This window comes from Photinus pyralis, unplaced genomic scaffold, assembly GCF_008802855.1.
Source record: "Photinus pyralis isolate 1611_PpyrPB1 unplaced genomic scaffold, Ppyr1.3 Ppyr1.4_LG7, whole genome shotgun sequence".
NCBI lineage: Eukaryota > Metazoa > Arthropoda > Insecta > Coleoptera > Lampyridae > Photinus > Photinus pyralis.
Window position 1 is genome coordinate 17697257 of NW_022170738.1, and position 25762 is coordinate 17723018.

The following is a 25762-nucleotide window of genomic DNA, read 5'->3' on the forward strand; positions in this document are numbered from 1 at the left end:
AATATGAATAGGTAATTAAGATAAGGTTGAATAAAGTAAATACAAAAATCTGAAAATCAAACTGACAACAGCAAAAAAGGAACTCTTATAGCATCAGTAACCCGTATTGTCATTTTTATACTTACATAATAATAGGACATTTTAAAACTTTTATGGCATTTGCACATTTTTTACCAAAATTCTCAAATTTAAGGCTGATCCGACGGGCTGAATTTGGAACGAGTACAAGAGTACCGTATAGCAGACTAATTACTACTTCACTTCACTACTAATTACTACTTCACTAATAAATATATAACTTTTTTTTATATTTTAAAGAAATGGGATGTTTCGAGTTAGATTTTTTTAGAATATTTTAATTATGATTTGATACTTCAGCAAACTTCATCAATGTTGGTTTTTTTCAACACAAATTTACATCAAATCTGAGCCAATTTTCAAATGTAAGTCTAAAGAAAGAATCATCCTTTGTTTATACATTGATGCCAAAAACATTTCAATACATCCATAAATGGCTGAGTAATTAGATTCCTTTGTAAACGCAATTTGTTGTAAAATGTATTGTAAACATACGGTTGACGTTGAACCGTTGAGAGACGAATAGACGATTGAATATGAACAATTTCGAGTTGTCAGTCTCGCCGTATTGAGTTCCAAATATCGTAATTTTTGCAAATATTTATTTAATTAATTTAAACCAACCTATTACTTCCGAGTGTTAATAAATGTTATGGGGCGAATGCTACGGGGGCGAATTTGTCGGGGCGAATATTCCGGGGGCGAATACTCCGGGGGCGAATTTACTTGGGGCGAATATTCCGGGGGCGAATTTACTTGGGGGCGAATATTCCGGGGGCGAATTTACTTGGGGGCGAATATTCCGGGGGCGAATTTTCGGGGGCGAATTTACCGGGGCGAGTCTTCCGGGGCGAATTTACCGCACACCATTAACATATATCTTGTGAAACACATAAATAATCAATATACGCGTACGCTGATGACGCCAATGAAATTCTTTACCCATGAAAATACGACGAATAAACCCTCAATTAAATATTTCCTTATGGCATCTAACCTAAATGAAGTTTGTACCTACCATACCATATAACAAAAATATACAGGGTAACAATTTTGTCTGGAACACTGAATATATCTTTAAAACGACGCATTTTTAAAGAAAATTATAAAAAGTTTGCTACCAATCTACGTAGTTTAAATTTGTGGTTGCGTATAACCTATGAATGCGACACCCAACGAAAATTTCTTACCCATAACAAAACATAAGTATTTCCAATGCTAAAACCTATTATATTACATAACCAATTTAAAAGAAAAACTCAACATGTATAAGGAAAACGATTGTGTTAATTGATTTAATAATTTTACCCAAAATGGTCATGAAACCTTCATTTTCATGCCTACTTTATGTCAGGAAAGTGTTAGTTTCCTTGACGGAGGCACACCAGTCTACCTTTCTTCCTACCGCCTGTCACTTTACCGGCCGCACTTGTCACATTGCTAAATGTCTATAATGACTCCTGTCATCATTGACAGATTGGTATTAATCAAAAGTTTTATATGAAAATTGAAATTTTATGTTAAAATACGATTTCGGGTAAAATTTAATGCAAAACTCGTCAGTAAAATGACATTACTTGACTCGGAAATTAAAGTACTCGGTCCCAAAGGGGCCTTGTACTTCAATATTTGCTCGCCAGTAATGTGTCGTTTTACTGACTTTTATGTAAATAACTATTACTAGTTTGCCTTGCGCTGTTGTTAGTTATGTGAAAGTAATTAATTGTATCAAAAAATTAAAAAAATTTAAGTACTTAAATCTATCTACATGCCTAATATTTATATAACAAGAGGGCAAAGTTCAATTTCGCGCATTGAGACTGAAGGTATTTTGACGAAGCATGCGCACACCTGATGTTTAAAATATGCGATATGTTTACCTTTACTACTAGAGTCTTTGGTTAAAATTTAAAAAATATCTTCATAAATAAGAAAGTTGACATTGCGCACATCTGATTTTTACAATATGCGATATGCTTGTCTTTACTAGATCATATGTGGTTAATTCCATATAGTATATACTAACATTAGGTAAGATAAAAGGAAATTTTCCGAAACGATTGCAACATAATTCGTAATTATTAAAATGTAATTGATGGGAAATTTGCAATGAAACTTCTACGTACATAAAATAATGGTTATTTACATAAAAGTCAGGAAAATGACACATTACTGGCGAGGAAATATTGAAATACGATGCCCTTTCGGGGCCGAGTACTTTAACTTCCGAGTCAAGTAATGTCATTACTGACGAATTTTGTATTAAATTTTACCCGAAATCGTATTTTAATATAAAATTTGAATTTTCATATAGAACATTAACATCAGTGATGACAGGAGTCATTACAGACATTTAGCAGTGTGACAGGTGCGGCCGGTAAAGTGACAGGCGACAGGAAAAGCAGTATGATCTGCCTTTGTCATGGAAACTAAACTTTCGTGACATAAAGTAGGCATGAAAATTAAGATTTCTTGACCATTTTTGGTAAACGAAGCTACCTGCAGCTAAATACGGCCCTTACCTTACAGTTTTCTTATCTTATCAAACAATATTTTATAAGGCCTTGCAAATTCATATTTATAAAAGCAAACACCCTAATAAATCGACAAGCAAGTAATACAAACAATTACCGTACATACCATGCTATTTACAGTAATTACAAAGTAAACAAGTTAAAAAGTAATCGTAAACGATTTACATAAAGCGCATTTTCACTTGCATTCATTTCCCATTTGTAAGATGCAACTTCTGTTAAAATCGTAAAAATCCGGCCACAAATATGAAAGATAGCGTTGCACATGGGCAATCCATTGTTGACGTGCTACTTCAATTTCAGTTTATGAGAAGAATTTCATTTCAATGCTTTTCTAAATAAGAAAGTTGGAACTGCGCATGCGCAAACCTAAATTTTAAAACTAATGTTAGATTTTCCTTTGTTCCAAGCGCCTAAGTATCAAATTTCACTTAAATAGTTCCATAGATAAAAAACCAAATTTTGAAATTGGCGTTTGATTTTCCTTTATCCCAAGTGCCTCTGTATCAAATTTCGTTTAAATTCTTCCATAAATAAAAAAGTTGGCACTGCGCATGCGCAAAACCAAATTTTGAAATTGGCGTTTGATTTTCCTTTATTCCAAGTGCCTATGTATCAAATTTCGTTTAAATTCTTCCATAAATAAAAAAAGTTGGCACTGCGCATGCGCAAAACCAAATTTTGAAATTGGCGTTTGATTTTCCTTTATCCCAAGTGCCTCTGTATCAAATTTCGTTTAAATTCTTCCATAAATAAAAAAGTTGGCACTGCGCATGCGCAAAACCAAATTTTGAAATTTGCGTTTGATTTTCCTTTATTCGAAGTGCTTATGTATCAAATTTCGTTTAAATTCTTCCATAAATAAAAAAGTTAGCACTGCGCATGCGCAAAACCAAATTTTGAAATTGGCGTTTGATTTTCCTTTATTCCAAGTGCCTATGTATCAAATTTCGTTTAAATTCTTCCATAAATAAAAAAATTGGCACTGCGCATGCGCAAAACCAAATTTTGAAATTGGCGTTTGATTTTCCTTTATTCCAAGTGCCTATGTATCAAATTTCATTCAAATACTTTTATAAGTAAACAAGTTTGCAATTCAGCTTATAAATGGTCGAGATGCGAAAAGGGCACTGTGAATTTTGAATCGATTCGATTCAACTCTTGGCATTGCGTATTATATGGCTAAATCTATGCCCATATTGAATTTCATGCAATTCAGTTCATAACTAACGGAGATGTAAAAGCGATCGAACATTTTTAAACAAAGTTATCGTTCTCACGGACAGATAGATGGACAGACAGACAAAGGAACAGACGGACAGACCAACCGGCAGGCGACAGATAGCAATGCAAAATTATAAACGATCTCTAGGATCGTTAATAAACGGCAAAAGTGTAAAATTATGGAACATGTAAAAAACGGTTTTTTGTTTTTTTTACAATAACTTTTTTTGTAAGCGGTACAGAAAAAATTCCTTCCTTGGTACAAGACTCGACACCATAACGAACCAAATAGCGAAAAAAGTAGAACAATAGCTCTTAAGATAAAGAACTAGTAGCGTCGCAAAGTTAGCGGACGGACGGACGGACGGACGGACGGACGGACAAAGTGGCCACAATAGCGCATTTTTTTTAATTTTTGTGGAAATGCGCTAAAAATAAAGGATACATTTACCTCGCTACAAACTGCGCCACGGTCCTTTTTCTCGCTGGACACCAAACCATACTCTCTTTTACGCGCGAGGCGCGACGAATAGAGAGGCTTGTACAATTTGAATTGCTACCCTTCGCGCGAAAACATTTCCAGTGGCGTAGCATGGGTTTTTCTCCTTTAATGAAATGCATAAAGGTTTCCCATATATAAACATTTTATTGATTACATAATTATTACGTAAAATTGAGGATGAGAACAATTTGTACATTACGAGTATTAACAGAATTTCTTGGTGATTATAAAATAAGGCAAATGAATCTATACTCACTATGATATTAATAATAATAATTTATTGCTCAAATAACTACCACGTAAACTTGTTCTTTACACTACACAGGGCAACAATTACATAGGTAACCGTATTTCTAATTATAAATAATTTTAAAAAACCGTGAATACACTCACTAGTGCAAGTTTTGATGTCTTAATATGCATGAAGAATTTGCCTTTTATATGCTAAGGTCAACAAGAATTTATATAAAACCAAATTTGTTGCTAGCTATAAACTATGAAAAATGGCGGCGAATATATTCCAATATTTATCGACCTTTATACGTAAGTTTTTTTTACACTGCTGGTGATAATGGAGTCAAGTTTAAAAAAAAGTGGGTTAATTAGAGCATAAATTAGAAGAATATATTTCGGTAGAAAGGGTGAATCTCGCCGTCAATTTATATAGCCGATACCTCTTATAACAGAGAAGTTGAGCATGTGTACAAAAGTGAAATTTCCAAAAATCTCCCAAAAATGGATTAGACTCATATGGGAATTTTGTTCAAGTCAGTTCTTAACTTAACTTTATTATGACCACAATACCTACATAACCCAATATATGTCTCGATATCTATAAACATATTATTGATCAAATGATTATTACATAAAATTGTTCTTCACACTAGGTTGCAACAATTTATACATACCCGAGTTTGTTGCTAACTAACCACATTCAATGTTATTATCAATGAAATGAGAGTATCGTACCTACAGTCATTTTATTCAATGGTACATGCATTGTTTAAATACATTATTTAAACAATGGTACATGTTTCTGTAAGTACTTAATAGTTCTTTAACTCGTTTTCTACAAGAATAATCTTTGGTATTTAATAATTAAATAATCCGGAAACTAAGAGATTTTTGGTTTTAATACCTGGTTTGGTATGATAAAAGCGCTTGAGTCATCCCATTAAATAAAAAATAGTGTTTTGATTCAATACAGAAATTAGGATATACAATTTGCAGTAAAAACAAAATGGATTTGGCGTTAAGTACCCACTTTACTTAGACTTTGCGGAAAACGCTTAGGTCGCAATGTTAAAACAGGTGTTTATCACTGAAATTCCAGGAAAGACTTAAGAAAATGAAGCATTGTTCAAGTCCCTGTTATGACATATTATAGTAATTTTTATTTGGTTTTGAATCCCCGCAGCTGCCCTTTAGGTATTCGAGCTCAACTCATGACATTATTGTATCTTCTTCGCGAAATACCTAGTTCTCGTATTTACGGCGACTTGTAGTATTATCTTTGCAAATGTATCCTTTCCTTGTACTTTTTAGCTTTTGTTTTCTTAGTGAGTTCAGCTAATGTTAAGTTAACCGCACTTTCTTTTTCATTTACTATTACTAATGAGCAATACGTACATTTTTTAGTAGGCCTACAAATTAGCAAATAATTAGGACTATTGTTTTAGATATGTAAAAATGCTTTCTGTTGGTGGAGGGAACAATAACTGTAACCTTTGTAAAATGTACCAAACCCGATTAATCCAATCACGATTATCGGAAAGGGCACACTGCATCACTCAGACTACAAATACCGACCACAAATAGGTTGGTTGGTGCACGGGTGATCTTTTGTTCCGGTAACATTTTTACATAAAGACGCAAACATTTCCTCACTTGGTGCAAACCTTGAGGATCTGGTGACCACTGACCATGCTGACAAAGTTTATTCGTAATGTTTGGCAAAGGGAAGATATGTCATTAATTTGTGATAATTTTGGGTAATTACAGCCCGCACTTGTACAAACAAAAGCCCTATAAAAAGACAGGTAAAGGTTGATTATCGATCATTTAAACTGAAATAATGTGTTTCGAACGCCTTAATTATAACAGGCCTATTCCAACCTATTTGTAAAATTGTGTAATTATCCTACCTGATGTTCAAACTAAAGACGGCTTAGAGTTGAATAGTTTGTTGTATAGGTATATGAATGGAACGTACCGCTAGAAGTGTATGAAACTAATTAAAAATGTAATAAAACTGTTGGCTTGGGTCTAGGTGATCTATGCCTACGAGGTTCACGCACATAGTTATTAATGTCGGATGTGTTAATTTAGAATTTGTTACATAAGCTGTAAAGGAATTTTTCATTCATGTATTTGTACCTACAATACTAATTTATATGTAATAAATGTACATGAAAGTATAGGTAGGTGGCATAGAAACGACTTCACTAACTGTGAAAAAGAATTTGTAACTAATGAATAATCAGTGGTACCTAACCCCTTAACGCTGATCAAATTAAATTAGTGATTATAATAAATCATTGTGATTTACGATTCTATTGTAGGTACATTTCTTTGGTTGACCACACACGTGCAGATTCCATTTACCCTTTTTTGCCACATCAATTTATATTTCGTTTCATTTTTAAAATGAAATTTTCTAATAAGTCACGTATGGAAATTTTATGGCCCTTGAAGAAAATCGCGCGCGATTCTCCTTAAATAAAGGATGACTAGAATAAATTTATCTTGCATCAGATTATTAATTAGAAGATAATTTTGAGAATAGAACGAATTTCATATTTCTAATAATTTAGAGTATAGTGCGCACGCAACTTTTCTTCTTCAGCACTCGTACGTAGATATAAAAGGACTTCGGCGGGCTTTATGTTGAATAACACGTGGTTCGCTGAAAGCGAATGCTTTAAAAAATATTCAATTTAGTGCTATTTAACAAGTCGCGAAAGACTGTAACTAAAATGGTCTTCAAGAAGTACTTTGCCTTAACCATTGTTTCCTTTCTTATAGTGAACACTTTAGGAGCCGCCGTTATAAACAGGGTAAGTTTTTTCAACGCTCAATTTCCCAATTTGATTAAAGTGAAACAATCATTTATAATTAAATCTTTGACGTACGCAATAATTGTAAAAAATTGATATGTAAATAACCCTGACCTCGTCAACGAAGATTTTCGGGTTACCAATTCGCCTTTAGAGAACTTCGTTTTTAGATTTGTTTACCTTAATTACGCGTAACGTGAAATTTAATTCGACTGCAGCGGTTAAATCTGACGCAATTTACTCAAACATTACTTTTGAGGTATCTATTTACCTACGCATTGCAACCTATCGTACACACTGTTGTGCGTACTTAATCCTACGCTTTTAACTATTCTGTGTAAATTATTAATTTCTATTGTCGCGCAATAATTGTTTGGAAAATGCGTCATTGTAATGTAACAGTTAACAGTTTATAGAAAACAGATTCGTTTAGCAATAACAAAAATTGCAAAATTGTACCTAGAACGGGGTTTACAGTGTACAATTACGGATAAATTCACGTGTCGTTTTTTTCCAAATTCTCTTCGCCAATGCAAAGCTTGCGCAACCTGCACACACATTTTAGAATTGATTGCATCTGAAGATATCTCCAGCTATGCACTTGTGGGCCCTTTTTGGCGAACTTCAATTTAAAAATTGCACACTCGCATTATAGCTATAATTCGTTGAGATTGCACCCTCATTCATTTATTCAATAAACATAGTAATCATAACACAAATAACTCGTAACTATATGGGTAGTTTAATGACGCGCCTCAATTCTCGACATTTATTTTAGCAGAGCCATTCGTAAGTCATATTCCAATTCTCAATCGAACACCTACATTAAACAACCAACAGTAATGGGCGCCAAGAGAATAGTCGAGATACTTATGTAATTAAGGCACCCAAATTTTGTATTCTTTCTGTCTTGGTCATTTTGTGCAAACTTGTAATATCGGCATCCAATTTCATAGGGAACTACGACAAAATGCACTGTCCTGAAGAGTAACCAAGTTTTCTGATTTTGGTGACCAGTTTGGCAAAAATTCAGCACTAATTACATATTCACTTCCAGCGTTGCTCCGCGTTCTGGATAAAATAGTTATGCAATAGTCTAGCCGTACGAAAAATTCCACTCATATTTTTATCGTGTTTCTGAAAGCTTTATTCATCAATTAGAACAATTTCGACATAGCCATTTGGGATATCAAGCATCAAAAGTAGTCCATTTACAATCGAACTTTATAAAAATTTAAGTGTTACAGTAGCTCCATGAGGTAGTCCATATTCCAGAAGCATGCTAGGCTACAATTAACGGACCAAAGGGTCCCTGTACATATTTTTTTTCATTAAGTTTGATTTCTCAATCATCAAGCAATGACGAATTTGGTTCCAATAAAAAACTGAAATTCTACGTTCCCAAACGTGAATGTATTTTTACCCTACCTATATTGTTTTTGTCCAATGATGAATGGCGTTAACAGAGTTCACAAAACAGCACTATGGTGGATATACACGGTGTTACAAGGCGATATCTCGGAAACGGTTTTTAATATTTTTTGTTTCTCAATTTTTAGGGATGGTAAATGGTTCTTTAACACTTTAGATAAAATTATGCACTTTTGTTTTTAAAAATTACGTATACGCTAATATTTTTTTGTTTGATTACTTCCATGGTTACGGAGCTAGGCGTATTTTAGATATTACAATAAAAAAACTTACCATTTTAAACACATTTTCAAACGTCTGTTATGGCTAAAAAAGATGTTCAAAATGTCTTCCAGACAGAACGTATTCGGTATTTCATGTCATCAACAGCTGTAGGTATCTTATCTTTTAGGAATCACAAAACAAAAAAATCCATGGAGGTCAAATCCAGAGACCGAGCAGGCCAATTGACTGGACCTGTTCGATGAATCAAACATTTCATGGAAATAATTACGGGCTTGTATTGTATAATGGGCTGGAACCCCGACCTGCTAAAACCACATGCCAAGATTTATATTTTTGACCAATAATTGACCTAATTGATTTCTTTAAAAAATCTGTGTGCATTTCTCTATTAAAATGTTCTTCAAAAAAATGCAGGCCAATTACTGGATTCCCAATAATGCCACCCCAGACGCTGATTGATCAGGGATTTTGAGTTTATAAAGTTCATCCAGGGTGCTTTGCTAACAATAAATAACATAAAATTTAACCTGATGCCCACAGTTATGAAAAGTGGTTTCGTCAGAAAAAATAACTTGTTTCAAGAACCTGTTAGTTCTTGTCTTGCTACCCAATTACAAATTTCAAAGTCTTGCCCGTACAGTTCTTGGCTAAGAGTAATGTATGGATGAATCTTGTGCGAGTGCAATGTGGTCCTGAAAACAATATGAGGGTTAATAGCTACCGCTCCTAAGACTTCAACTGCCCTGTCTTCGTTCGTTTGGGTAATTGGGTTCTTCTTCGAACTCGTGGTTTCGCCTTCAAATTACGTCTTCTGCTTTCCAGCCTACACTTTGAAGGTCGCTTCCATGTTTTAAGTAATAAACATATATTATTAACAAACGTCATAATTCTTAAACAATTTAAACCATAATATTACACAGTTCCATGGAAACGCATTATAAAGGTGTTTGGAAATTTAACGAAGACATTTTGAACATCTTCTTAAGCATACCAGACCAGAAAACTGTGTAATTAAGTTGTAAGTTGTAATATCAGAAATAACCATAGCTCCTTAACCATAGCGGCAATTAAACAAAACAAGTTAAAAGTTTTTCGCCTTAAGGCCCTAAGAACTAACTAAATATCTTCAAAACTGTGGAAGTAGTTGCGGCCTCAGGCGGACGGACGGGCGGAGAAAGTGACCATAATAGCATCTTCTAAAATGAGTTGGAATGCGCTAAAAATATCAGCACATATATAGTTTTTGATGTAGATTGATTGAAACATTTTAAAAAACATATTAAATTTGACCCCCATATCTTTATTTGGTGATCAAAATTTCATACAAGTATTTAAAACCATTTTCGAAAAATCGCCTTGTAACACTAAAAACACTCACACTGTACAAACTTTGTTTTGCTTACGGAAGTTAATCATGAATCATGATTTGCCCACAACATTGATAATGTGCGGACTTTCGCGACACTTTGCATTAAGCCTCAATTACACCTGCCGAGTAGGTACTCGGCCGAGACAGCGCACTCGGCCCAGTGAGGCAAAATGTAAACGACCGAGCGACGGACGAGTGATTTTGGGGAGTCAGTAGTCAGTGAATTGAACCATGTTGTATTTTCTCGGCCGAGTAGGAACCCCCCCACCACCCAGCCACTCGTCGTCCTACACGCCCAGTGTCATCACGTTTGTTCTATCGCATTCTTCGTACATTATCCATTATCGGTCAATTATTTTCCCTGTTTCTTTAAATATGTCTCGCCCTTAACCAGCTGGAATGTGATCACGAAGTAATTTGGACGAGTAGTCGGCAGGTGTGATAGAGGCTTTAACGCGAGCTGTAGTTTAAATCTTTAATCTTTTATAATAAAAAAAAGTAGGAAAGAGAGCGACCAAAAAAACCAGGATCAATACACGACGGCACGGCCAAAAAATTGGTGATGATTCGTGCTGAGTAAAGATCCGCGAGTGGAGTCAAGCAGTGATTTTCTGAAAAATATATAAAATGTTCCGATACTGCCGTTTCTTACTAAAAACGCAATAGGGCGCATTTATTTCAATACTTAGGATAAACCAAAATAGAGAGAACCTCGGAGAGAACAAAAGCATAGAAACACCTTTCTAAAACACTAAATCTACTACAAGGAAGTCTGCGAGGACCTATGCATACCTTCAACTGTTTATAAATAAAAAATGCGCGCGATCGTGATTTTGGTAAGAAAACTCCATAAGACTCCACAAGTGGTAGTGTGATAGACTAATCCTAAATTTTCCGTTTATCTTACATGGCATCGACTGGATTATACTAAAGAGTTTATACATGTCTTATTATTTTACATCTTGGTAGCTACAACATTTTTAATCTAGGCACGACACATTCAAAAATGCCCAAAACAAGAAAAAAGTATTGTCCCAGTTACGTCTTATGATTGTGTACCCATTTTGCGTATAAAGTGACCAAACGCATTACTTATATGTTGAATACAATTTACATTCATTTTATGGGAAAATGCATTGCTCTAGTATTCAAGCCATGTTCATCATTGAACCAAATTTCTTCGACCACTAATCCAAAGCAGTGCGTTAAAAAGTATCGACGCGGTCTTCGTTAGTTGACAAACACAATAATCGAATAAGTACTGCCCAGTAAGGAAGAAATTGTTGACCCTCTTTCACTACAATCATCGTCATGAAATCATTCGCATACTGGGGGGTATTAGAATCCCCCCCCCCCTCCCCGATTCTATATTTTTAACTAAAATGAGAAATGCCCTTTTTAATACTCGCCATATAGATTTAGGGAAGGGACTTTTAAACGCATGTAAAATTATTTTTTTGCCATTTGCCAGTTTTAACGAAGGGGGCAGCTTCGGGGGGTCTAGGGGTATAGAATACAACCCATCCAAACACAATACTCCCCAGTAAAGAAAATTTGATGATCATCTTTCTCTACAATTATCATGAAATCGTTCGTATATACTGGGTGTTTTCCATATCCTTAGGGCTGACAGTGTTAAAGGCAGGTGCCAGTTCGAAGGGAGAGGGGGGTATGGAATACCTCCCAGCCAAACACAATACCCAGTAAAATAATTAGTATCTATACCGGTTCTATATTTTGAACCAAAATGAGGAATTAATAATGCCGTTTACTACTAGCCCTTTACAATTCGGTGGGACATTTGAACGCATGGAATACTAAACTTGTCAGAAAGGAAAATTCGATTGAGTTATTCATAATCATTAAACTCCTATCTGATACAAAGGAATATTTCTTTTAATTTCACGAAATGATTTTACGCAAAACCGAAACTCGCCTACCCTATTAAAGGGCTCTTTAACTCTATTCTTTCACCCCCTTATACTTACTTGCTTATATATGCGAATGGGTTACAGCATTTACTTACAATTGGCGTCCCGCTCTGGATATTTTCACGTTTTAGTTCATTTTCTGTATGATAATCAATTTCCTTTTTTAATTAAGCAAATTCGTCCGTAATGCAAATACATCCCTTATTCTATTTGGTTAAGCGTTTTCATTTCAGATGAGAGCGCAGCATGATATAACAAAAATGAAATTCCTATGCATACTTGCTCCTGTTGAGATCGTTATTGCAGCTTCATGGACACTATCTCGTGAGAGAGCTACCTAATCGTGATTGCATTATTATCATTCATGCATTTAAACAGTTCCGTTCTCAATTGGAGGGATGAAAATTTCCATACGTTGTTGAATAAGAAAATGGTTTAGCAAAGGCAGAGAAAAACTAATTGGGCAATGCAATCATCCCCCGAAATTAAAATTCATGTAGATGTGATGCAAAATGTATAATACAATGTAACGAAATGAACGCAGACATCCTCTTCAGCAATACATATTGTCAAGTAGGTAGCGATTATCTTCCACTCATTAAATTTGTTAATAATCGACCGCGACATTGTCGGCGAGCATCGTTTTTTTTTCTCTACCGCAAATCGATTGTTACGATCAAATTACACCTTTCAATGGCAACACTTTACGACGCCAATGAATAAATTCCGCTAATAAAAAAATTTAAATTTTACAATAACTTACCTATGCCTTTATACTTTTCAGTATACAAGCTCAAGGTGATCTCTCCCTTGAGTTATAAATTACTAGATTCCCCTACATTCCCTACCTATACAATGTTTTATGATGTAGATTAAGTGGTTATTATTTTTATTATCGTCTATAAACTTTTAATGAAATTCTCTTCTTATTACATCTCTGGGAGACTTTAAGATGAGTGAACTAAAAGAATTTGTTATTGTTAACTACAGCGATTGGCCATCTTTTTTTAAATAGTTGGCGCCATTTCAGCCCAGGGCAGCAGCTGCAAAAACCGTGTTCCTCAACAACCAAATTACAATTTCCACAAGTTGCCAGTTCACTGCCGACATTTGGATGGTCTCAGTTTGAAATGCATTTATCCCATTTTACTCCACCTAACGGGGTACCGCGATGATGACCCTTTGACCGATTGCTTTGCTTTGGCAAAGGCAAAGTAGAAAGAATTTGTATATTTCTGACTAATTCTGGGATTTTTCTAGATGGTAAAGTGTAAGAAAAGTCAGCTTTTGTGTCACGAACGCTAGAGTTTTTGTACGTTCTGCAAGAGCAAAATCAATCTCTGTAAATAGATGGACGTACAGAAAAATACACTTAAAGTAAGCATTTCCAATAATTTGTCCGATAGCATATAATGCGATAATTTTTATGAATTTATTACGTTCCCGGTTTTTCAATTGTTGAGTATGAAAATCATTCAAAAGGAACATAATCGCCTTAAAGTGTACATGATTTTCCCTTGAATTATCATTTATAGGTAAATTTTTAACGTGGATTATACCCAATTTCCTTCAGTTGGATGTGTATATATTAGAAACTGTGGTTGGCCCCTTTCACCAAAACTAAAACTTGCAATTCCTTTTTTCTCTTTATATAACTCTCGCCAGGGAAGATTGCCGGTCACAGCACACCTTGTGTCGATCTACAATCTATGTTTTTCTTAAGATGCGAGCGACTTCCGGAATAGGATCGTGCCAATGTTGAGCGAAAAGTCTTTTTGTTCAACATCGACACGATACTATCCCGGAAGTCGCTCACATCTTTAGAAAAACATAGATTGTAGATCGGGATCAAGTGTTCTATGACCGGCAATCTTTCCTGGCGAGAGGTTTATTTTTTGTAGGCTTATTGGGGACTGTAATAATAGCAGTCTCATCAGAGGTATAAATCTCACTGGGAGAAAATGCATATGGGTCATACAAAGAACCAACATATGTAAAAAGGGTTTCAACAGAACCTAGCAGCACCCCGAGCAGCAGCAGTTATGGCCCTATCACGAATTATAAAATAAAATACTTATGGCCCTTCCAAGCCTTCGTATCAAACAGTCCGAGGCCTGCTAATAAATTTTCAATATATTGAGATGCTCTGTCCTTCTCAAATCCAGGGCCGGACTGGGTGGGTAAGGGCCCCGGGCGCTCCATGACCAAAAGGCCCCCAAACTAATGGACCCCCCCTTCCTATGAAAAAGAAGACAAGGAATTTGCAGATTTTTTTAATTGTATCTCAAACAACTTGCTGAACAGTATTGCACACGTACGCCGCACGCTTGGATCGGCACGCTACTCCACATGACGGAGCCTCGGGTTAGCTGGGTTAGTGCTTAGCGGGGCACCGCGGCGGAGGCTCCGTTTCGCGGTTCCACGAGGGTCCCGTTCAGGGTCCACGCCCCTCCGGCCGCTCGGACGGAGATGCTATTTACTTTCTCCTTGCAAATGATACTATATCTGCTTTTGCAGCTTTGATCTTTAGACGTTCTTTTCAGTAGTAAAAATTGTATTCAATCTGCCCAGCTTCTTCTTTAGGGTTTCTTGCACAACTTTTTCCACCTTGAAAGAAGCTATCAGAATTCCAAAATTTCTAGTAGCTTTATTTTGATGGAGGGTGCCATATGTCTTTTTTCTTCGCATGGGCACCCAGTTTTGCAGTGGGCCGCTACGTGTGATGATTGACGTGACTATTTTTATACGAGACGAGAAATAGTCTTCCATAAATACGTATTGTTTTCAATCTAAAAACAAATACTCTTATTATTGATAACATACCTAGTGACTAGTGAGTTTCTTATGTGAAACTGAAATGCCACGAGGGTAAAGTGGTATAGTATTCCACTTTACCCCCATAATAACATTCCACTTTACTCCAATACTGCACAAGTTAAAAAAAACCGCCAAAAGATTTCAGAGCTAACTCTCTTGTTCTTTCACAGAATATGGTGGATACACGTATAAACATTTACCTAAAATGCAACTATCAGAAAACTAACACTGCACATATACCAACCATTATTACGTCAAACTCGTCGAAAATCGCTTTTCTACATTTTCGTTTCACACTCCTAAGTCTGTGAACAGTATCTACAATACAGAAATCTGCTAATGTAACAATTGGCAACAAAACTAGTTGATGGCGCCAGTTGATAATTTCCCACATGTCAATTTACCCCACCATTCCACTTTGTCTTGCCCCCAACCCTACTTTACGAAAAAATGTTCACCCCCTACCAATTTCCGTACTTGTGATAGCGAAATTGATATAAATTCAATCACATTTATGGGCATGGAAAATCGCAATTAACCAAATTTTGTTGGGTGCACCACGTGGGGAACATACCCAAAAGCGTAGTTATGTTTGTATAGATAAAAAGATACGTTACGAGATTTTCCATGTAATGTACTACAGAGCAAGGGCCAAAAAGTTCAGTTCGTCTATTAGTATCACTGATTTTCCACCTAACCACTCTGCCTAAACATCTCCTTTTATGATCACCTGCGCATAAATGAAAAAATGAAAGCATATCTGTCTCGTTTTAATTTTTAAAATTTTCTGCACTATTTTGGGTAGCGAAAAAGGAGTTTATTACTAAAATAAAAGAGGCGTTGAGAAAAAATGTGAAGCTGAAATTCCTTGAGCACTTGGGGAAAATTCAAATTCAGCAGCCTATCTATCTCTGAAACCGAAAATTTCATAAAACAGTCGACGATCGTTCAATATAATGTTTCTCGTATTTGTTTAAAGAAATGGCGTGTGTAAATAAAAAGTATTTCGTAAAGATAAGACACATTCACAAAAGTAAAAATGGTAAATATAATGAAATGATAAAATAATGAAGTGGTGGCACATTAAAAAGATAACGGAAACGTTACATAGTAGTCGCATGATATATTTATGGATGTTTACTTTCTTGTTAGATTATAAATGGGGCTCTTTACATATAAACATTTAAAAACGGCTATTTAAAATCTACTAAATATTGCATTTTACTTTGTACGTATACTTTCTTCAACATTTTCAAGATATTGACAAGTAAGTTTTTACATCGCAAGTAGATTTGTCTCGTCTAGACGATCTTTCCGCCCTTTGAAAGTACCTCCTCCGAGTTCTGCACACATTTGCACTGAAAGTTTTGACTTTATCAATAGATAAGTATGTCTCGTCCAGACGATTCATTTTGCCTTTGTGAGTACTTTCCTCCGACAAACCGTTTTCGAGATTGACATTGACATTGACAAGATTTTTGAACACTCAAGTGTGACTTTTTAGAGGTTGTCAGAGATTTTCTACACATTCAGCAGTGGATTCTCCATCTTCTTCTTTATCTTTAGCAATTCGGCCAGTTCGTGTTCCTCGTTCGGTATCCAGTGTATCCATCGTATTTTAGGGCAGCTTTCCACTTATCTGCAGATCCATCATAATATGCTCTTCATCTCTTCTCAAAACGTGCCCATACCACAACAATCTTTTTTTCTCCTGCACCTACTGCACCATACAATCTGCACTAACTCTATGGGAGTCTCTACAGGCCGAAATCGAATCTTCGGTGTCCCCCTCCGCCCCCCCCCCTTCATAATTCTAACACAATTTCATACCCTAATCGGTATTTGAACTTGTGCCTGTTTTGTCGTTATCGAATTTCTAACGCATTGAACCAAGTTGCGTTCCTTCTAAAGACAATCACACCTTTCACAAAAAATGTTTTAGAGAAGGAAAAATTCCAGTAGAGTTTTTAGTATTTGCTCCAGATTTTCTAAAAATTATTTTAACAATGTCAAATGCATCCGTAAGAATCTCGAGAGGGTCTGTGAAGAATTTAAGAATCTCAAACATGAACAATGAAGAATTTCTGGCAAAGCTGTTACGGAAAAACCTCTGGAGAACCTCTCAAGAGTCTGCCAACACATACTTTAAAATCCCAGATGAGTTGCGAAGAATCCGAGGGGTGAACCACTGAGAAAAATGTGTTCACCAGAATTCTAAAAATGTAAAAATATTCCTAAAAATTCCATAAGCGTTCCAACGCTTGGCAATTTACGCATTCGCGCATCTTATTTTTACAATATGCGATGTGCTTGCCTTTAGTAGAAACATCTGTGGTTAAACTTGAAAAGCAAATTGCGGGTGAACGGAACGTCAGAAGTGGGTACCCACAAAGGGAATGTGGTTGCCCCCGACAGGATCTTATTGATGGTGGAGTCAAAACTGCCTAATAGAATACTGACCGTCCACACAAAAATTCGCTGAAGTCCCTTCGATCTCACACGAGGACTTTGATAATTTTTTTTAATTGCCGAATGTGCAAAACATAAAAACAGATACAATTAAATATGTAATAAATTTGCCACGTTTTTTACGATATTTGAAAAAAAAACGCAAGTAAATTTTTTGTGGTAGAAATCTGCAAATCCTAGTATGCGATAGTTTTATGCCAAAAAATATTCGTATAAATAAGTAACAAATTAAAACATTTTTCATCGCGGTATGCAAACGATAGATAAAAAATTGTGTGCAGGAGTTAGAAGATTTACATCGCAGATATGCCAGGAAAAACGCCTATAATTCCACAATTAGAAATCGCGCACCTAAATAACGCGTAGAAGAATGAAATAGCGTCATTTGCTACAACAAAAAAATGGAAATCACCATGAGTGCCAAAAGTCATTCGATAACCGGAACGTCATATCTATCATCTATTTTATCATTTTAGCTCTAGTTGAGGCCTCTCCTTTATATCAAGGTTGTTTGTACTACTCAATAATTATGAATGACGCACATTAATATTTCATAACTTCATTCATAAATTTGTCAACGAACTTCTTTGAAAAAAAATCATGGGTCCATTGTGCAATGCTTACATAGGAAAATTCTACCGAGAACAAAACAAATTATTATTAATTGGTATAGGCGTAGTATCCTACATCTCTCATACTATTAAGATAGTAATTTGTAAGGTTTATTATTTAATGTATTTTTTAATATGAGAAAATTCATTGAAGTTTGTTCAAGCTACTATAAGATAAACGAGGAGGTTATCTTGGGATAGTTAGTGTAATTTTAATACTAATAAATTCAAGATTATCAGTAAATTAAAAACCAAAGTTCGCAATACGTGATTAATTTGATTTGTACAATATGTAAGAATCTCATTTTTTGGTTTACTAATTTTCGGCGAGTCTGCGCTTCTATAATAAGATGTGACTAACCAGGGTTATCCATCTGTTAAAATTAGTATTTCTTCATTCAATAATGCGTGCATGCTACGAAAAGTAGGTACCTACCATAACCTGCATTAGGACGTGAACTCAAAAAACAGAAAAGCCTTCAGAGCTTTTTTCACAAAGCGTATAGGTACAATATCGCCTTGGTCGGGGTGCTCCAAAAACTTAAAATATAAAAACCAGTAAATTATTTTACAAATGCAATCAAACATAATTGTAATAAGGACATCTAAAGAAAATGGGCTTAGTTTGAAATCATCAATCACTGTTGTACCAACAAAGTATGCCATATATTTCGTTGTGGGTGGAAGTCAGTTTTTACGTTTGGTACGGAAGGAATCACTTTTGCCAACAAAATCCGTACCTAATTGAATGTTTTTGCTGAATCCATTTGCCAAAATCGTATCATTTTCATCAGTTCTCTGTATCGCAGATACTTGGGTTATTCTTCCACTCCGTTCGATCTGATGGTCCGTTCTTCACTGCTACCTCCCTTCCGGCCACAGTTCTTTCCATGCCGTCTCTTAGCAAAGCGCTTTCCAGTACTTCCTCGTCGCTCACCAGCTGTCTTTCCCATTGAAATTCCTCCGGGGCGCATAGCCATGCATCATTTGAAAATTTTTGCGAATCTAAGTCTTTTGATCAACATTAAATCAATTCCAATTAGCAACGCATATGTTTATTGTTTCTTTTAAATGTCCAATTTGGAGACAAATGAACGGAATCTTATGAGAGTTGAACCAAAGACTATCCCCCTCGTCTTTGGTTGAAGACTGAACGTTGCTTTTGAGAGTTTCAGAGTTTTTCTTAAGCTTATATTTTGAGTCCTGAAATATAATGTATTTATGTTGGTATACTAATAAAAGCAATTATCATGAACGAAAGGGTCTTAAAAGTCGCATAACCACTAAAATTTGGCGCCTATAGAGAACATGTCGTGTGGCGTGCGTGCACCATTTGTTTCGTATGTGCCTATAGTTAGTTCAGTGGCCACGACAGGTGACAAAAAACACGCGCATAAAGGCGTCCTCACAAAACAACAAAATCTCCATCTAGTCGCCATTAGGGCGAAAATCTTTTTACTCGTATTTGCTATCGAATTTGAAAGATATACCTAGGTACCTCCGTTTTTACAAAGTAGGTATGTTTATGCTTAATTAATATTAATATTTGACCTATGCACGGATGTATTATAAGCTGCCAATTATAGATAACATTTATATGACTTTATTCTAACGTCCATGGGCCCCTTTTATAGATAAATGATAAAAAGGTCCTCAAAGCGAAAATGGAAAATATAAATGCGACATATTTGTCGGTGGAGTTAAAACTTCAAATTGGAATATCTTGAAAATGTTCAAAAGAGGTGCTCTCACGGCAAAATGGAAATGGAAACGACTCTGTCATTATTCATCCAGCATAATTTCTTCTACTTTCCCACACCCACCTCCATCTATACCTACTGGCACTTGCCGTATTCTTTATTACTCAATACTTCATGGTAAATACTTCAAACTTCATTTCTTTCTCCATTCATTTTTTTCTCTCTTTCCAGTAATGTAATATTTTATTCACGTTACTTCAGATCTTCTGATAGATACTCTCCAAAGTTTAGTTCTTCTTGTATTATAATGTGCGCATGCATGCCCAAGTTGCGCAATATCAACTTTTTTCTTATTTATTCATATATAATTCACAATACTCGACAATATTCTAAGAAACTGCTGCATCTACCTCAAGTCACTAAATCGTTTTTTCAAAAAACATTCTTGTTTGTTGGTCCAAAATTTTGTAATTATTTTTTTAACCATTACTCTCAAAGTATATTTGAACTATCAGTTCGGGTGTTCAAGAAAAGAGCTAAGGAACTTTTATTTACTAAAACGACTACTGTGTTGGAAAACATGTATCTTATTTTAAGTTAATTCTACAATTGGATTAATTCTGCTTGGTTTATATTATACATCTTCATTTACACCAAAGCTTCACTAGCGATACGTTGCGTACATTTTATCTAGCTGAAAATATGTTCATTAAATTTATATAGTTATATCTGTTGATCCCTATTTAGATTTCTGTATGTGTGTATGGCGTTTGTAGCATGATCTTGGATTTGCTTATCATCCCAGTGTTTAGAGTAATTCTATTCTCATTACTCTTACTGGTGTAGTATTATTCACCTACTATAGATTATCTTTAAGCTAACTTTTCGTTTATTTTCGCACTGCCTTTATACTTTATATAATTTTTACTTTTTTGTTGTGTTTGCAGTTTTGTTTCTTGGAATAAAGATTAGGTATTATTATTTATTATTTATTATTATATACTTTGTTGAAATTTTAACCACAGATACTTCTACTAAAAGCAAACATATCGCATATATCTAGTAAAAATCAGACGTGCGCAAGACTTCGCAATGCCAACTTTCTTATTTGGAGATATTTTTTGAAATTTTAACTTTTTTCATTAAGCATTTTGGAACGTACTGATAAATGCATGGAAAATGCGCTAAAGTTACTCGCCTTAGGGAGAAAACCTTTTTACGTATTTGTTATCGAATTTGAAAGATATACCTCCGTTTTTATACAAAGTATGTTTACGCTAATGCATTAATATTAATATTTAACCTATGCACGGATGTATTATAAGCTGCTAATTATAGATGACATTTATATGACTTTATTCTAACGTCCATGGATCCATTTTATAGATAAGTGGTAAAAAAATCGGAAGAGGGTATCCTCAAAGGGAAATTGAAAATATAAATGCGACATATTTGTCGGTGGAATTAAAACTTTAAATTCGAATATCTTGAAAATGGAGTGTGCTCTCACGGGAAAATAGAAGGTCTGGACGATACGAATCGGCCATATCGTCAAAGTTTCATATTTGAATACCTCGAAAACCTAGCGTCGGAAGTGAGTAGCTACTCTTAAGCGGGTAAATAAAGGTTTGAACGAGACGAATCGTCGAATATCTCAAAAACGGAGTACCGGAAGAAGGTACCCTAAAATGGAAAACAAAAGGTCTAGATGAGACGAATCTGTTGGTGTACTATGTATTACTCGCCCAATCCTTAAATTTCTTAATCTCAAGCAAGGAGTGTAATTTAATGGCGCTATTATATCTAAGGCCCTCTACTTCAAACTGTGATATAAAATCATTGAGAATAAAATGAACCACATTTGATCAAACAAGTGAAAATAATCACTTTTAGATATAGTTGCCCTAGGGAAACAATACCTACCTCACCCTGATGGGGGTGTAATTTTTTCGCATTGTAGTAGGTATTTACTTAGCTAACGACCGACGGATTTATGTAAAATATGTAGTTGTTGTTGTTTGTATTTGGTTGCTAAGGCAAAAGAACACCATTTTTAATATTTTAAGCTACCCCTGAACAGAGAGTGGGGTGTTGCCTACAGAATGACTTATTTTTTAAACTTGAATGTCAGATGGAGAACAAAAGGTAACGCGTGGAGGGTAACAAAAATATAAATTTCTTATCATTGAAACTGTTATCAGAAAATTATAGAAAAGCTATGAGTGCTATTATAGTTCAATTCAAAGTAAGTCCTATGTGTCTCACATCGCCTACACCTTTACTTTGTATTAACACGCATCTTCTGTATGAACATTTAATGGATCACAATTATGAAGACAAGTTGGAAAATATTACATAAGCCATGAAAAAGGTACTTACAAACTGTAGCCTTACAATATAAATTTAGGAACATGTTTTTACTGACCATGTGAGACCAATTTATTGGTACCTTAACTGTCATTAATTTGCAATTTACAGATATTAAATTAATCACATAAAAGAAATACTATGCTATCAAAAATGAGTTGCTGTCGAGTCACCTTTGCAATTTTTGTTTATATGGGAAATCGTACTTAACTTGAACTTCCAAAGAAGGCTCGACCGCCACTCATTTTTGATCGCCCGTTAGTTGCCCTTTAAACTTATTTGTGCTTTTGTATTGTTACAGAGGTCGGCTGATGGTGATATAGAAATTTGCAAAAAGAATACACCCTGCGGATGGGGAGTTTACAACAGATTCTCGCGCTTAGTCAATTACTTTATGAAAAATAAGTAAGTATCCTGCAAAGAATTTTGCATCTCATTACTTGAAGCAAAATTTTTGCTTGAAGTAACTTGTAACTGATCGAAAATACTATCCATAAAAAAAGGTTTTCTCTATTATGTTGTTAACCAATAATGGCATTCGTGCTAGCAACGACAACAGTCGTTATGTGGTTTTTTTATGTAAAAAGAATGTATTTTCCATTAAGATGCCGGTTGCTGACCAACGCAGGTACTAACATAATGACCACGAAGACTATTAAACCATGCCACCGTTTTTCTTGCGTGAAATTTAAATCACGATTGCGTGTAAGATTAATGACGCATAAAGATTAATGACGCGTAAAGATTAATGAAGCGCGCGAAGAATTGGGAGTTGAAAGGACAAACAAACCACCTTATCCAGAATTCAAAAATTTAAACTGAAATGCTTGTGCTGGTTTTGTGGTTATGAATATGCACCTTTAGAAATTATCATAGATCAATAACACATCTGGATGTGATTTAGCAAATTCGATTTGATTTGTTAATTTATTTCATTCGGTGTCGAAAAGAATCTAAAAGGCCCCTTGCACGTTCATCAGAGACCAATTAAAAGCGTAATTGTCGTGCATAGTAACGCCCATTTTCATACTACTGAGAGCTGAGAGTATCTTGTATTTAGAACACTTGGGAGACATCTCACAGTCGGTCTCTCATTGGTTTTGGTTTGGGCTATGGTGCATCCACACAAAGAAAATCTTAAATGCAACTGGCCGAACAATAATCGAATGTATCAGAAAAAGGGCACGTGTACTTCCTCTCGCGTAGTTAGTATGCGCAATTATATCAGGACAGGGAAACTTTTTTTTAATTTTTCGTCTCCAATCGATAATATGGAAATTAAAAATGTGCACCTCTGACTCCTAAACAAAACGCGTACTATTTCGGGATAACCTATTACACAGCCAAGATTTGTGCTCCAAGTGCAAACAATTTTTGTTACAATCTGGAAGACAGGTTAATTGCTGTCTCCAACAAACATTTTGGCTCGATTTTTTTTAATGCCCAAGTCCAAAGTTGCAAATGAATTATTATTGATGAAGAGCGCAATTCTAAGTTACTCTTTTGTTGCAGCTGCACGTGTCCCAAAGACACATCGTGCATTCGAGTGGACGATGATATATCAACGGCGGCATTTATCTACAAGTGTAAAGTACCTATTAAAGTTGATAAAGCTAACAGCACAAAGAACAACTATTAAGATTAATATTTTTTATAACTTAGGAAATTTTTTATACCTTACAAAAATTTGAAAGAATTTGTTGCAATGGTAGCCAGTACTTATTATTATTGTAAACATGTAGTATAGGTCTAATTTATTGTTTTTATACCTACTAACCGAAGAAAATCATAACAGTATTAGTTCGTAGTTGTTTACTAGATGTGTATTGCAATATTGTAGGCCGTAGAGTGAAGACTAGAACCTACCTTTAGCCAATTAAGTTTGTAAATACCTCAAGTCAATACAACATAGAATTTAAGAAGTACATAATATATGCGCTTTAATTTTTGTATTTTTAAAAATGTGTTAGCTTGGAGCTCTGATGCAGTCCCTGGAAACACGTCAAAACGAAGATCTAGGAAGTGGAGTAAAAACTTATCGTTCTACTGCGCTATTCAGTTTCGAAAGGGACCCACAAAAATAAAGTTGAGGTTTTACAAGAAATACTTTTATTTATGCAAATGGAAATGTTCATTCTACAATATACCTAACGTTAAATACCTACAACTGAAATATTGGATCTATAACTTCATTTTTAGATTTGTATATGAGAAGGTACCAATTTTGAAAAAATGACGCTCACTAATGATGAAGTGATAGCAGAGGGAGTTGTGTATTAACTGATGCTTCTTCATCTTCTGACCTTCATAGCAGTTCTAAATTCTAATTAAAGGTCTTGACGCGATGAAACGTTTTTGTCATCCCCGCCTTCTGTGCTATGACTCCATAAAGTAATTCGATCATACTCCTCAATATATATACTTTGGAAAAAAGTGTCGAAAGAGAGCAAAATTCAACGTAATTCTGAATGTTATTATTATTATTATTATAAACTTGTGAAAAATAAATCCGTATTTTTTTATTGTACCTAATTTAAAATGCAAGTCAAAAATGGATAGATAGGTAATTTGAATAATTAAATTTAATAGCTGCTTATTCAATAACAGTGTTCAAAAGTAACAAAGATGAAATAAAATAGTAATTCTGTTTAGAAGTTTAGATAATCTGTTTACATCGCAACTATTAATGAAAAGTGTTGATGTTTACATTTAAAGGTCGTAATTATCCCGGACCGTGGTAATTATAATTTAATAAATCACTTTATAGGATAGGCAACAAAACTTACACCAACTGCAGGCATGTCGGTAGATTGTTCATGCATCTTTCATGCGAATTTGGCAGATATTGAGCAACTATGACGTGGAACGGAGCCCTGTATCTACCCCTTTCTATATGCCTTTCATTCCAAAACAAACTACTGATTGTGATTTGTATTGATTAAAAAAACAAAATTGCAACATCACGTCCATTTACATAGCTAGATTATGCACAAGGTTTAACTTAGTTTTAGCTTTTAGCATTCAGCCCCTCAGGTCCTCCCACTAATAATAATGTGCACCTCCGCAATCGAGTGCACATCATCTTAAAGGTCATAAAATTCTGTACAGATAATGGTACCAACAAAATCAAATTTGGATGTTTTGCTCATGAATTAAATTATAAACAAGTATAAATTGTGAGATAGCGCATTTTTTTTAACCGAAATACCTTTTGTTTTGACATCACCAATGGATATATTTCTTGGAGACGTCTCAATCGACCTTTGTGAATACCCTCTTCCGACAATCCGTTCTTGAGGTATAAGGGAATATACCCGACCACGGTAAGAGGTCGAGGAGAAGGGCTATGGTTGGTAGAAATTAATTCCTTTCGTTGAGACCTTTCATTAGAGTACCATGAAGGATAAAACTAGTTCCACTCCCCCTCCGCCCCGTACTTTGATAAGAG

At 35.1% G+C, this 25762-nt stretch overlaps 1 protein-coding gene and 1 long non-coding RNA gene across 3 annotated transcripts; one reads left to right on the top strand and one right to left on the bottom strand.

Annotated features, from left to right (window-relative positions):
* The first annotated feature begins 7207 nt into the window (after positions 1-7207).
* Positions 7208-24973, top strand: LOC116176965. The gene is made up of 3 exons (XM_031495815.1): positions 7208-7394; positions 22616-22719; positions 23827-24973. Exons 1-3 carry the CDS (start codon positions 7314-7316, stop codon positions 23951-23953), a joined length of 312 nt encoding a protein of 103 aa, XP_031351675.1. The 5' UTR covers positions 7208-7313; the 3' UTR covers positions 23954-24973.
* On the bottom strand, positions 14609-15520 carry LOC116176966. 2 transcript variants are annotated; one of them, XR_004146565.1, is made up of 2 exons: positions 15421-15520; positions 14609-15367 (listed from the first exon to the last, which is right to left on the bottom strand). It is a non-coding gene; the product is annotated as an uncharacterized LOC116176966 (long non-coding RNA). The 2 variants fall into 2 exon arrangements; XR_004146564.1 differs by having other exon boundaries at positions 15412-15475.
* Positions 24974-25762: the final 789 nt, after the last annotated feature.